General features: G+C 46.6%; 1 protein-coding gene across 2 annotated transcripts in view; it reads right to left on the reverse strand.

Moving 5' to 3' along the window:
* Positions 1-3275: 3275 nt before the first annotated feature.
* Ube2h (ubiquitin conjugating enzyme E2 H) overlaps positions 3276-15319 on the reverse strand; it is an 87391-nt gene continuing 75347 nt past the window's right edge. For both annotated transcript variants that reach the window (XM_085683783.2, XM_085683782.2), the window contains 2 exons: positions 11980-12108; positions 3276-7100 (listed from right to left, as the gene is read on the reverse strand). In XM_085683783.2, the coding sequence (XP_085539909.1) occupies positions 6976-7100; positions 11980-12108 (254 nt within the window). In that variant the 3' untranslated portion in view covers positions 3276-6975. The remainder of the gene's footprint in view (positions 7101-11979; positions 12109-15319) is intronic.

The raw sequence follows: 15319 nt of genomic DNA on the forward strand, positions 1-15319 counted from the left end.
ATTGAATCTGTCTAAAAGAAACAGAGCTCACACAAAAGTGATCCCAGCACTAGGGAGGTGGAGACAGGTGTGATACGGCTGGGCAGGGAGAAGAATCAAAGGCAGGAGGAGACAGGAGCTCAGATGCAGTCTGAACCTCTGAACATGTAGTTCTGAGGTTTTGTAGAGACAGCATTCGGTTTGATTCGTAGAAACAGGATCTCCCATTCAGTCTGAGCATAGGTAGAGCTCAGAACTCTCTAGAAGCTGGCTGCTCTGCTTCTCTGATCTCCAGCACTAACCCCTCTATCCAACTCCCAGTTTTTACTATTACTATTATCATTGGGTTTTCAAGACAGGGTTTCTCTGGAGCTTTGGAGCCTGTCCTGGAACCAGCTCTTGTAAACCAGGCTGGCCTCAAACTCAAAGAGATCCGCCTGCCTCTGCTCCCGAGTGCAGGGATTAAAGGCGTGCGCCACCACCGTCGGGCCCAGGTTTTAAGACCAATTAGAATTCGTGCTACACTCTGGAGTTAAGCATTAATTACCAACATTAAAGTGCAAAATAACTCATTAACTTTTAAACATTAATTGTATAGCAAAATGGGGCCTATCGAGTTAAATAAAACCCTACTTTAATCTTTAAAAAAAAAACCCTAAACTAGGAGGTGGTAGCCCACCCCTTTAATCCCAGCCAGCACTCAGGAGACAGAGGCAGGAGGATCTCTAGGAGTTTGAGGCCAGCCTGGTCTATAGAGCAAGTTCCAGAATAACCAAAGATACACAGAGAAACCCTGTCTCAAGTCCACACCAAACCAAATTAACAAACCCTAACCCTAACCCTTTGAGGGGTGAGGAATGTAACTCTGGTCACCCTGGAACTTGCTCTGTAGACCAGACTGGCCTCAAATTCAAAAGATTCACCTGCCTGTCTCCCAAGTGCTGGGAGAACTGCCCTAGAGGAAGGCATTATGGCAAGGCATGTCTTTCTGATGCTATCAGCACAGAACTCTTAAAATTTGCAGAAGGGTTTCTTGGTTTATTTCCACTTTGTTTTGTTGAGACAGGGTCTCACTATGCCCCTGGTTGGCCCTGGAACTCTAGGTACAGCAGGCTGGCCTTGGGCTGAGATCCACCTGCTTCTTCCTACTGAATGGAGGATTAAAGGGATGTCCCACCATGCCTGGCCCAGAAGGGCATTTTTTAAAAAAGCGTCATTCAGTTGGGTGGTGGTGGCACACACCTTTAATCCCAGCACTTGGGCGGCAGAGGCAGGCGGATCTCTGTGAGTTCAAGGCCAGCCTGGTCTAAGAGTTAGTTTCAGGACAGCCAGGACTGTTACACAGAGAAACCCTGTCTTTAGAAGAAAAAAAAAATTATTCTGGGGCTGGAGAGATGACTCAGAGGTTAAGAGCACTGGCACTGCCTGTTCTTCCAAAGGTCCTGTGTTCAATTCCCAGCAACCACATGGTGGTTCACAACCATCTATAATGAGATCTGGTGTTTGGCATACATGGAGGCAAAACACTATATATAATAAATAAATCTTAAAAGGGGGGACATCATTCTGCTGGGTAGTGGTGGTGGTATACACCTTTAATCCCAGCATCTGGGAGGCAGAAGCAGAGAGGCAAAGGCAGGGAGGGCTCTGATTTCGAGGCCAGCCTGGTCTACAGAGCTAGTTCCAGGACAGCCAGGCTACAGAGAAACTGTCTCAAAAACAAAACAAGAACAAAACCCCCCATCATCCCACCTTTTCAAATGCATATCCGTGGTCATTACAAAAAACAGATGCCAGGCTGCCTGCAGGAGCTGGGGCTGTCTGCCCTTGGCTGGTTGGCAGTGGTGGCAGGGTCCTAGAAAGGTCACACTTCATCGACTGCCTAGCGCTCTCTGCTGGCTTATGACAATAGGGTACTCCAAGGGCCGCTCTGTCCCTGTCACTCCTTACGGCCTCACACAAGCTCCAGAGTTCTTAGGAACCAGGAGGTGCCCGTGTTTAAAAACATCCATCACCACAGACAGGCGAGCAGCCCTGAACTAGAGGAAGACTCCTCTGAGTGACTTCATCCCTAAAGAGCCAGATAACCTCTCTGTTCCAGTGGTTATAGCTCTCGGGGACAGGCCTCAGCCACAATGGACTGTCTTTATCAAGGTGATTATTTGGTGGCTCCAGGAGTTGTGCGGGTCCTAAACTGTCTCTTCCTTTTCTGGTGGGATGAACACCTCAAGATCCAATGTTAAGCCGAGCAGTGGTGGCGCACGCCTTTAATCCCAGCACTCAAGAGGCGGAGGCAGGTGGATCTCTGTGAGTTCGAGGCCAGCCTGGTCTACAAGAGCTAGTTTCAGAACAGGTTCCAAACCTAGAGAGAAACCCTGTCTCAAAAAACCAAAAAGAAAAAAAAAAAGAAAAAGAAAAAAAGATCCAATGTTAAGCAACTCAACCCCTGGGGTCTGCTGGCCTTCAGACAGCGAGAAAAGTTGGTAAGTCTAACTTTCTAGAACCACATGCTTCCGAAACCCCACAAGCCCTGTCCTGGAAGAAGGGCAGTGCCTTGGGGTGTGAGGGATGCTTGTCAGCCTCTTGGGTCTAAAGAAGCCTGTATTCAAGGCTTGGTTTCCAAACACAGGATTCCGCAGCAGCCTAACTTACTGGTGCCATGGGATTGCATCAGTTTGCACGAAGTCCATTAGAGTCAGAAGTCACTAGAGATGCGGACTAGAATTCAACAGCTCTGGCTTCCAGGACTTTGGGTAAGGGCCAATGAAGACTACCAGCTCAACTGTTGTGGTTTGATTCAGAGCACTGGAGGAGACGTGTCTGGACGGTGGCCTTCCTGATTCAAGAGACACTGTTTTAGGTGTGTTCCCCCGCCATGCCAAATTTGACAGGCAGATATGAAGTGGGCTCCTACACAGTATCCCTATGCCCAGGAAACAAAATAACAGATGTGAAGACACCCTTGCTCAGTGGTCTCAGAAGACTGGATAGCACTGCCACCTGGTGGCTAGGTAGGGGAGTGTTAGGTTCCCCAGACGGGAGAGGTTAGCACCGGGGACACAAAGGCAACAGGCTCCTGTCCAGACACTGACCCATCACACACCCTCACCAGTCCACAGGCGGCTTTGGCACACAAAGGACACTGAGACCCTCTAGCACAGGGTCAGCAGGAGATGTTTTTGCAGGGAGGACTCTGATGTGCAAACCTCAGCCAGCTGTCTGTGGGCAGGGGCTTTTGGTGATTCCTGCCCTGTCTTGTTAATTGTGTGTGGGCAGCTATTGATCAAGTTCAGCCATTTGCCAAGGTATATACACATTTTATTTAAAAAAGTTTACAGTTTTCATTATACACAACTATTAAGAGGTTATAGTCAGAGGAGGCATTTGTCCAGGTGACAGACATGCCCACTAGATCATCACAATGCAAGGAAGGTGGGAGGGAGGAGACAGGGCAAGGAGAGGAAAGCGGTAAAAAGCTTAGATTTCAATTAAGGGCTGGTAAGTCCCTTTTATCTCTTCAAGTATCACACAAAGTGTACCAAATACAATCAGTAATTGAAGGCCATTTCTTCCCACGCCCACAGCCAAGTGACTGCTGAACCAAGAGCCAGGGCCATTCCTCAGGCAAGTGGAAAGCGGCTCACCGTGACCCGAGGGCCTTTACTCCACCCAATCCCTAAAGAGCTGACCAACGTGTTCAGTGGCCAAAGAAAGATGAACATGGATTCAGAAGTCCAAACGAAAAGCAGTTCCTTGTGCCCAATCAGAAACGAGTTGGTTTTCACTCAGCAAGGCTCTGACCCAGTTAGAAGCGCGCAAAACAAAGCAAAACTCTCTGCTAACTTTTGTAAATGGCTTCACTTTTCTGAGTCACTAAAACAGAGGGGCCACACGCCATTTAAAACCCAATGCCAGTTCTCAGAAAACCGACCCAGAGACTAGACTGGCAGGGGATCTGTCATGATTCTTAGCCACCCCAAAAGGTGGCTTAGAAAATCCAAGTATCAGGTCAAGGCCAACTTCCAGGGCACAGGGGGCCTAGGTCAGCCGGTTGGCATTAGAACAGCGCTTGAAGTGGACGAAAGCACGAGAGCTGGAGAGATGTGGCAACTTCTGGGAACTCTCGTCAACAGGAGATGCTGGTTGAAGCTGCACAGTCTCGAGGAGGTGGAGACTGACAAAATGTCAACTGCCAGGGTCTACGTTGGCAACCACAGAACACGGCCCACTGGCCCCAGCCCTGGGCTTCCAGGGAGCACAGGAACGTGGCAGGTTTGGGCTGCCAGGCAGCAGCCACTTTGCTTGTCAGCGTTTGGCAAGAGCTCCAGTCGTCTGAATGGGGGCAAAGAATGGCTTCCATAAGCCATAAGGAAGGACTTCAAAAACGGTAGGTACAAAGTGTGGGCAAATGCCAGCAACAGCCCTGACTTTCTGCTAACCCTCAAAGGAAGGAGTGCTCAGCCTCCAACGGGATTGATGCCCCCTTGGGGATTAGGAGGTACATCCACAGGCGACCAGAGGGTTTTGGTAACCAAGGAGGCAAACTCCAGAGCTCGTCCATCTACTATGGGAACCCGGAGTCCTCAGAGTCCCAGCCAGACTTTCATTTCTGATCCTTTGCACCCATGGGTATGGCACGGTCATCTAGCCCTACCTCACCAAGAAGCAGGGAAGGGTCAGAAGGCTTGCCAAGCTGACTTCCCAACAGAGTCAAGGCCCAGAGAGCGGCAACAAGCATGGAACCAGGACTGGTGCCAGGAAGTCGAGGGTAGTGATTGGGGACAGTCGTGAACGCCTGGATGGGCACCTTCTGCCCTGGCCTCTGAGTGGCTGTTCTGCACCACCAGCTGTGTGCTGCTCCGTCTGCAGGGGAGGGAGTGGATTCTTCTGAGGGTCAGAGCAGCAGCTGCTCACGCCCATTCCCTAAACTTGACTGTCATGCTTTGTTGGATTCTTTGTTTTCTTTTTTTTTTTACAAGATCAAAAGCAATCATCAGGACCTTTTTTTTTTCTTGGAAAGGTAATTAGAGTACTATTTTATACAGTATTGAAAAAATACAATTTTTTATTGTTTGAACTCAAAGTCACCACCCAGCACTCCAAGCCTACCCTAAGTAGCACCTACAGTAGGTTATGGCATGAGCAAACTGCCACTCTTCAGGGAAGCGAGCTGGACGCGCCTGCAGAGGCCCTCCTTCCCCCAAACAGAAGACAGCAGCATGCCAGGTAAGCACAGCGTTACACAACAAAGTCAAAGCCGCCTTTCAACAGGCAGGGTGTCCAAGAGAACAGTACAGTGAACTGACCACAGCCCCACAGAACTCCATTTGCCCCAAAGAAAACCTTTTGCTTCATGCCCGTAATTAACTTAGAATAAGTAGATTATTTGTCTTTTTATTTAGGAAAATAATCATGCTAAAAGTTGGACTTCATATAGATTTTCAAAGGAAAGACTGATTGTGCTTTTTGAATTAAAAAGGAGAGAGGGGTGTTTCCCAAGCTCACCGACTTAACCTTGTGGCATACAGCACTCCTACACTAAACACATCGAAAGAGAGGGCAGTCCACCGGACACGCGCTGTCTTCAGACACTCTTAGGATTGGCTACTTCTACTGTTCAGGTTTCGGCAAAAAGAATACAGAGCAGGCGTCTAAACTTTCTCCAAATCCCTTCCAGAGTCCGATGGGAACTGTTGAGCACTCTGGGTGGCAGTGAGCCGAGCAGCCGCTGTCTGACTTGCTGTTACCAGGGGGACAAAGTATCCTCTCTCCCTCACAACCCGCCTCTAACCTGTCATGGCTCCCACCCTTCCCAGTCGGTCACAGAAGAAAGTGGTTCTCCCACCTCAAGCCACTGTGGGCACAACTTTCAATTCTTACTCATTTTAAATTTAGTATGTTTTTTTGAAAAATTAGGATGTTTTGGGTCTTATATACCCACACTTCCCTCTGCCGTAAGCAGTTGGCAACTGGGCTGCTGCCAGGAGCAGCTGCCAGAGAGAACTAAGATCACAGGACAGCACAGGCCTCCAGCCTCCAGGCCAGTCTTCCTCCACCTGGAGGTCCACTGAGAGCCTTGTCCAGGGAGGAAACTGTCTCTTGGTAGGTAAAATTAAATCTGTAACCTGCCTATGTTCAATTCACACAAATAAAAAAACATAAAGGAACAAAAGAAAAACACCAAACAAAAACTGCTTCCAGTTTTTGCAGTTCAGTCCCGGGCAGTGGTCGCCAACGAGCCCAGGCTCGACTTTTCTCCTCCAGCCCTGTTCTCGCTCTCAAAAAAAAAAAAAAAAAAAAAAAGGTTCTGGATGACAAGCTGTACCAAGAAAAATTTGGGTTCAGAAAAGATCCCCAAAGGGTCTTCAAAGCAAAACCAATGTGGCTACAGGTCTGGTTGCACAGAGGGCCAGGAATCTACCTAGAAAATTTGAGTCAAAAAAAAAAAAACAACCTCTAAGTCTCACTTCTCATTCAACCCTGCCCCGTCTCCACTGCAGTCTCGGGAGCAGCTGGTGTGCAAGGCCAGCTTCACAGGCTCCTAAAACCCGCCTCCTCCTCAGCCTTTCCCTTCCACCTGGAAAAGCACTGTTCTATCTTCACCCAAGAACTGGTAGATTTGGTTTTATTCTTTGGAACCATCCATAAAAAGAAGCGACTTTTCCTGTTAGTTTTCCTCACGTTTACCTATCAGAGCGGCAAATTCTTGACAGTTCAGTAGCACACAGGCTGGCCTGGCCAAATGGACTTATGAATGCATGCATTCGGACCGCATATTGCTACCGAAATGGAATGTGGGGATATGCTATGCACCTCAGGTTGAGAAATGACCAAGAAATCAAGATCTAAAGGGTGATATAATATATATATATCAATGCTATTATTCATAAAAACCTTGTTTAGTAATAAAAAAAATTGCTTTGTTTAAATATGAATATTATAGTCTGCTTCTCATGGTTAGGAAATAAGTCTTTCTGAAAAGCAGATGCTTTTCTACTACAACTCCATGTCCTGGGCCTCATCTTCCGAAAAGTCAGACATAGAACTCTCCGACGAGCTGTCGCCAGTGCCCTCTTCCTGCTCCTTTAGGGCCTCTTCCGTTGCGTATTTCTGGATGTACTCTGCACAGGGGAGGGAGGAGAAACACAGCATGAGGCAGTGCCACAGGCGCAGATGTCCACGGGGATTCCAAAGGAGAGGTGACTAGTGTGGGGCGCAACGGGCAAGCACACGTTTGACTCCCTGTGTTGTAAGTGATCTCTTCCCAGTGGTCACCAGGACTCCCAGCCCCCTCTGACTGCAGCTGTAATCACAGCTGGCTCGGGTCTGCTACTCTACAGTATAGACTATAGGGATCCTGCCCGCTGGGTTTGTAACAATGGTTTCAGTCTGCTCATCAGGAACAAGCTGCCCTATGAAAGTTCAAGAGTAGCCGGGTGGTTCTTCTATGCATTATTCACTTTAAAATTTATGCTTCAAGAGCCCAGGCCAAATGTGCTGACTGAAAAATGAATAAAATTGCTCCTAAAAGCACATTCTGTAGCCGGATGGTGGTGGCACCCCTTTAATCCCAGCACTCTGAAGGCAGAGACAGGCAGGTCTCTGTGAGTTTGAGGCCAGCCTGGTCAGAGTGAGTTCCAGGACAGCCAGGGCTGTTACACAGAGAAACCCTGTCTTGTTTGAGTAAACAGTCTACATGCATATGAAAGGGTAGCTGGTGGGATCCCACCAGGACACAAGTTGGACACACAAGCACGTCCTCAGGCTGTGTCCTCTCCTATGGAGCTGCAGGAGCTGTTATCAAGAGGTAGGCAAAAGATGCGAGCCTGCCAGTGTTGAATAAGCACAGGCCGAGGTACGGACACTAAGGACACTTCTACTTTCCCTCCTTCTGTGTTGTCCTGTGAGACTGCCTTAAAATTTTTGGTGAGTGTCAGGTACATGCCTTCAGTCCCAACATTTGGTGGCAGAGGCAGACGGGTCTCTCTGAAATCGAGGACAGTATGGTCTACAGAGTGAGTTCCAGGACAGTTATGGCTGCACAGAGAAACCTTGTCTTGAAAAATAAAACAAAAACAAAACGCACTTTTTAGAGTTTAAAAACAAAACAACAACAAACAAACCAAACCTGTGTATGTATGAGCACAGGTGCAGGTGGTCAAACAGGCCAGCGGTACGGGCCCTAATGCTGGCGTTACAGGGTTGTGAGGCCCTCTATGCAGGGCTGGAAACTGAACCCAGGTCTTCTGAAAGAGCACTGAGTGCTCCAGCTCAGGGATCTGGTTTCTGACTCGCGGTCAGTCACTCAACTCACCCTTCCTAGAAGTTGTTCTATCCGTCACGCCATCTTTTAGATATTCAAAGAAACAAGTGCCTATGAAGCTTTGATTAGGACAAGGCTTTTCAGAAGGCCAAGAAATTAAGAACATGTTACTGATAGGGAGGATAACACAGACTCAGAGGGAGGGGCTGCAACAGACAGGAATGGGATGCGGGCTCAGGGAGGCAGTTATGGCCACTTGAACCCCCACGCTCTGCCATTCATTCATTTTGTTTTTTCGAGACAAAGTTTCTCCGTAGCTATAGAGCCAGTCCTGAATCTTGCACTGTAGACCAGGCTGGCCTCGACCTCACAGAGTTCTACCTGCCTCCCCTTGCAAGTGCTGGGATTAAAGGCGTGCACCACCATGGCATGGCCAGAACAGTCCATTTAAAGTCTTAGTGTCACCAAAATTGTGTGGCTGGGCTATGAAAAGTGAACATTAACTTTCTTTTCTTCTTTTCTTTTCTTTCCGTTTTTTTGTTTTTTGTTTTCAAGACAGGGCTTCTCTATGTAGCCCTGACTGTCCTGAAACTCACTCTGTAGACTAGGCTAGCCTTGAACTTAGAGATCTGCTGCCTCGGCCTCCCAAGTGCTGAGATTAATGGTGTGTGTCACCACTGCCCAGACTTTTTTTATTTTTATTTTTTAAAATCAGAGTCTCATGTAGTCCAGGCTGGCTTCAAAAATCTAGCTACCACAAGCATCAGATGTGTAGATATCTAAGGCCAACCTTGAACTTATGACCTCTTGACTCAAACCCCCAGGCACATGCCACCACACCTAGCTTACATAGTGCTGCGTGTTGTGGATCCTAGGCAAGCACTCTATCAACTATACCCCCAGCTGGCCTTAAAAAAAGAAAAAGATCACAAGACCAAAACTCAGAAGAGAATGAGGCAGAACGTAGGGTCTTGGTTGAGAGCATGTAAACCAAGAAAGTCTGCTTTCCTATAGCAGTGGCTCTCAACTTGTGGGTCACTGCTCCCACAGGGGTTGAATACCAGAGACAGTTCATAACAGTAACAAGGTTATGAAGTAGCAACGAAAATCATTTTATAGTTGGGGGTCACCACACATGAGGAACTGTACTGGAGGGTCACAACACCAGGCAGCCTGAGAACACTGCTCGACTGACAGAGGGAGTGAGCACACTTCAGTACCTGAGACTCATCTGACCAGACCGTGACATGAGAAAGGGAAGGTGAATTGCTCAGCACTGAAGTCGGCAGGCTGGTCTGCTCAACAAAGGCTTTGTGGGTGCATGCCTGCATTCGCATGGAGGCTGTCAGGAGCTACAAGGAGCCTCCTATTGCTCATGCTATCAAGGCAGTAATTTAATGACTGAGCTCTCTCCTGTCGCATTAGCAAAGGTGGTTTTTGTTTCTTTTTTTGAGACAGGGTCTCTCTGAAGCTCTGGCTATTATCCAACTCAAGAGATCGCCTGCCTTTGCCTCCTGAGTGCAGGGATTAAGACGTGCACCACCGTGCCTGATTTACTAGCAAAAGTTTTGAGAAGGAAAGTGACCTATCTTTAAATAATGCCAAGGGCACCCATTCCCACAGACTGCTTAGCCTTAACCTTTTTACACCTGCATTTTTTCAAAGACTTATTTTTATTTTTATCATGTGGATATGGGCGTGCCTACCATACCTGAGGAGTTGGGTACCTAAGGAAGCTAGAGACAGTGGACCCTTTGGAGCAAAAGTTCTAGGCAGTTGTGATCTATTGGACATAGGTGCTTGGAATCCAACTCAGACGCTCTGTGTTGGGGTTGAGTTAGAATGTCCCTCACAGCCTCATTTACTTGAATTCTTGGTCTCCAGCTAATGAAACTGGGCAGGACTAGAAGGTGTTGTCACTGGGGTGGGCTCTGAGGTTTCAAAAGCCCATGCTGGGCCCAGTTTTGCTCTCTCTGCCTCCAAATTATGGTTCAAATGTGAGTTCTTAGCTCCAGCCCCAGCACCATGCCTGTCTGCTGTATGCCACACGCCCTACCATGACGGTAATGAATTCATCTTCTCAAACTGTAAGCAAGTACCCAATTAAATTCTCCCTTTATAAACTGCTTTAGACACGTTGTCTCTTCACAGCAACAGAACAGTGATGATGACACTCTGGAAGAGTAACTCATGTTCTTAGCTGTTGAGCCAGCGTTTTCTCTTCAGGCCCCTACACCTGCATCCTCAAATAGCATCAGCTAGATCTAAATGTTAAAACCTAGAGGAGAAAAGTTTTACTACCACCATAGAGTTCAAAGACATCCTGGGCGAAGGGTGAGGCCTAGACATACCTACTTTGAGTCCATCTACCTGGAGGGTTACCTGAAAACATGAATAAGCAACTCAGGAGAGACATGGAGTCTGGGTTGGTCATAAGGGGATGGTCACACTCAGGGAATGGTTCAGAAAAGAAGAAAGCGCCAAAGCTGTAGCTTCCGAGGAAGACTCGGAAGAAGTCAGGCCACAGCTCTGGTAGAGAAGGAAAGCAATGATAAAAGCTGAAAATGACACATGGAGCCGGATCCCCAAGAGGGACCATAGGAGAAGACAAGGGCTTTGGAAACGGGCAATTCCAGTAGTGAAGGCAGCAAATAAATATTTGTTTGAGAAATAAGGCAAGGCAACTCTTATTTCCTGAAGTGCCAAGGAAAAATGGGGAGGCAGCATACAAAAGTCTAGTAGGAGCAGGGCTGAGCTCAGGTCTAACAGGTACAGTCTCAGACGACCAAGAATGGCAAACTGACCTTCAACATGGACACCACAGAAGTGAGGGTTGGTTCCTGAGAGAGGGGTAGCTACCACCCTAAGTAAGATGAACACAGGTCTGGTTCCTTTTGTAACTAGGATCAGAGCAGACCCGCGCTACAGTTGGGGCAATACTATATTGTGGAGGCATACCGAGTACAAGAACACAGAAGTACTTCTTTATTCTAATACCATGCAGACAGTGTCTGTAGTGTCAAAATCTTAGCAGTTTCCTAACAAAATTCTATGTGGTTGAAACTGCATTTTTCTTGGAATACATGCTTGGCTATGTAAGTTACTGTGCTATATTAAAATTTTAAAGTACTTGAGACTTAAGAAAATGAATCATAGGTCATTTATGAATTACAGTCATTTCTACTTTAAGCAAAAATACTCAACAATACTCCAGAGGGACCTGGGGAGGATGAGAAAACAGATATCTAACACACAGCCCCCAGCGTTCCTGTGACATAAGCCTTGCACAACTCACGGGGAAGACAAACCTATGCACCCAGCTCCCCTGATGTACTTTTACTGCCATTGCTGGCAAGTGCACTCTGGACACACTGGTGATTCGGGCACTCTGTGTCCTGTGCAGATGAGCACATCAGCACCTAACACGAGGGCACTCCAGTGCCGTCATCTGTGAAGGAGGAGCACACACCACCACACCTCAGCTCCTCTTACACTGTGTACTGCTTTCTGCGCCTACACTTTTTACCAGGCAAGTTCTCAAACACAGACCACGGCAAAGAGGCCAGTCAGGGGCTGTGCGTGTAGGGCAGTCACAGAACACACTGAAGAGGATCAACTTTTACAGGTCCTTATTTTCCTTTTAATCCAACTCCAATCCCAGTATGCAAGTGGTCCTAAGTGTCTGGGATTAAAGGTGCGTGCTTTAAATGGCCAACTAAAAGTACATGCCACCTTACCTTTAATTTTTTGCTTGTATTCTTCTGGTCGGTGGAGGTACATGGCTGCAGCATCACCATTGAGAGGATCTATGGGGTTAGGATAGGCCAACAACTGGGGCAGGAAGGACTCAAATATATTGGTAAGATCTGAGGGAAAAAAAAAAAAACCAGAAACAGTTCATTCCTGGGAACATGCAATTTTACCTTTAAATTAACTGGAGTTCAGTAGTCAAGAACGGTCACTTTATCTATGTGTTTGTGCTTTAGGCTGCATTAATTTATGTGCATCACGTTCGTGCAGGTGCCCATGAAGATCAGGGGTTGTTGGATATACCATAGTTAAGTTCTCTACAAGAGCACTAAGCAGTCTTTTTATTTTTTTATTTATTCTTTGTGCCTTTCACATCATGCTTCTCGATCCACCCATCTCCTGTCCCCTCAAATCAGAGCCCCGGAATCTCCCCCTAAAGTAAAACAAAATAAAATCTAAGATTCAAAAGGAAAAAAGGGAAGGATTCATCATGGAAGCTGCAGTATGACACAGTGAGTCACACAGTAAACCCTTTATCCACACACGTCTTTACATACAGGCATTCATCCCATTGGTTTGGTTTTAGGCTTGTGGTCCGTGCTACACCATTGACACTGGGCACTCACTGGTCAGTCGGCCAGCTCTCCCATCTTCGTCACCAGGGTGAGCTCTCTCCTGCATTCCCTGGCTAGTTCACCCCCTTGCAGCCATGACACCAGCCTGTTCTACAGAGCAAGCTCTAGGGCAGCCAGGACTGTCACACAGAAAGACCCTGTCTTCGAGGAGAGGGGAGGAGGGAAAGAAAAAAGGCAGAAACCTATACAACCACTTATAACCATAAATAACTACAGACAGATAAGCAACCCACTGGTAAAAATGATGTCTGTACATGGCAAAAAAAAAAAAAAAACCCCAGTTACCTAGTGCTTTATAAAGGAAGAAGCCTTGAAAGCCAGGGGATAGCACAGTTCGCACTTCCAACTTCACATGTTGGCAGGGCTTCAGACCCAAGTGCCTCCATTCCTCTTCCCACTCCAACTACCCTGCATATAAACACTCCTGTCCCTGAAGGGAACACCCAAGGAACAAAAACTATTCTGTTGTTCTTACTGGATTTCATCTATTTTTACAATGATTGCCTACATGGATGTTTTGCCAAGCCTCACAACCTGAGATTTTGTGGTTCCCCACGGAACGAACCTAGGAGAATATGGAAATATTTCTGGTCACCACAACAGGGTGGGTTGCTACTGACACCTACTGGGCAAGAACCAAGAACCAAAGATGCTATTAAAGTGTTATAATACTTTAATAATTCACAACAAGAATGTCTGAAGGAAAATGACATTTATGGCAAGGTTGAAAAAACCTATGTTACATATAAAAAAAGGGATTGTTAAACCGGGTGGCGGTGGCACATGCCTTTAATCCCAGCACTCGGTAGACAGATCTCTGTGAGTTCAAGGCCAGCCTGGTCTACAAGAGATAGTTCCAGGACAGACTCCAAAGCAGCAGTGAAACCCTGTTTCAACCAAAACAAACTTTGTTTAGTATACTTCTGCCTCTGTGGCCCTGTGTAGCTAAAGATAAACAACACAAATGGGCATGTCTATGCTCCAGTGAAGTTTTTGTTTTTTGTTTTAAGATTTATTTATTATGTATACAACATTCTGCTTCCATGTATGTATGCCCCCACACCAGAGGAGGGCGCCAGATCTCATTACAGATGGCTGTGAGCCACCATGTGGTGGCTGGGCATTGAATTCAGGACCTCTGGAAGAGCAGCCAGTGCACTTACCACTGAGCCATCTCTCCAGTGAAGTTTTATATAGAAACTGCCAACCCTGCTCTAGAAAAATCTCCACAAAGCAAGGGATGTAGTGCAGTGGTAGAGGGCTCACTTAGCATGCTCAAGGCCCTAGGTACATTCCCCACCATAAAAAAAAAAAAGAAAAAGAAAAAAAAAGAAAAAGGAGAAGAAAACCTTTAAGACTGTAGGTTCTCTCTGCAATATATTCAGTTGTGCTTCAAGGGAACATTCTGAGGAGTTAAAAATGTCCTATCTCTGTACTGCTCAAAACATCTGCCATGAATCACATGTGTCTGCTAAAGGTACGGTGAGTGTATAAAGAAGTAAGTTTTTCATTTTATTTAAGCATAATTTTAAACACCCACATGTGGGCAGTAAGTAGATCCTGTACTAGGGCTGGATAGCTTGCTCGGCCTGTTCTCAGAGTGGCTCCATCCCGAATGTGAAGACATGGCTCAGAAGTTTCCACTTAGGCTTTTAAAAGGCTGGCTGTCTTCACAACAGTCCCATGGAAACAAATTATAGTAAAATCGCACAGCAGGACATATGTGCTAAAATTTTAACCAAGACAAAATAAAACACGCTCCCCCTAAGACTTTAATTATCATTTATAATTTAAAAAAAAAAAAGCAAAAAGTAGGCTGGTTTTGGCAACACACACCTTTAATCCCAGCACTGGGGAATGAGTTCCAGGACAGCTAGAGCTGTTACACAGAGAAACTTTGTCTCAAAAAAATCAAAACAGGGGCTGGAGAGATGGCTCAGAGGTTAAGAGCATTGCCTGCTCTTCCAAAGGTCCTGAGTTCAATTCCCAGCAACCACATGGTGGCTCACAACCATCTGTAATGGGGTCTGGTGCCCTCTTCTGGCCTGCAGGCATACACAGACAGAATATTGTATACATAATAAATAAATAAATATTTTAAAAAAAGATCAAAATAGGGCTAGAGAGATGGCTCAGAGGTTAACGGCATTGCCTGCTCTTCCAAAGGTTGAGTTCAATTCCCAGCAACTACATGATGGCTCACAACCATCTGTAATGAGGTCTGGTGCCCTCTTCTGGCCTGCGGGCATACACACAGAAAGAATATAGTATACATAATATTTTTTAAAAAGAAGAAAAAGACCCTTTATTAAAAAAAAAAATCAAAACAACCCAAGTTGGCCTCAAATTCTTGATCCACCTTCCTCAGCATCCCCCCAGTTGCTGGGATTATAGGTGTGATCTAGCACATCTGGTTTGTTCCGAGGCACTTTAGGCTTAGGTGAGTGTTACACTACAACCAGCACTTGGTACCACTACCAAATCCATTTTACTATAACTTAACTTGCCCAAGAGGCTGGATTCCCACCTTGTTGCCTCTGTCAATGGTTGAAACATATTGTTTCACAAGACGAGGCAAACTCTCCATGTCTGCAACAAAACTGCAGAGTTCAGGGGAGCCATGTATGCCTAGAGACAGGCTGGCCTCTCTCCAGTTTCCCCTTCTCACAAGTGTGAGGCCAGCAGAATGGGC

This window comes from Myodes glareolus, chromosome 25, assembly GCF_982192425.1.
Source record: "Myodes glareolus chromosome 25, mMyoGla1.1, whole genome shotgun sequence".
Taxonomy (NCBI): Eukaryota; Metazoa; Chordata; class Mammalia; order Rodentia; family Cricetidae; genus Myodes; species Myodes glareolus.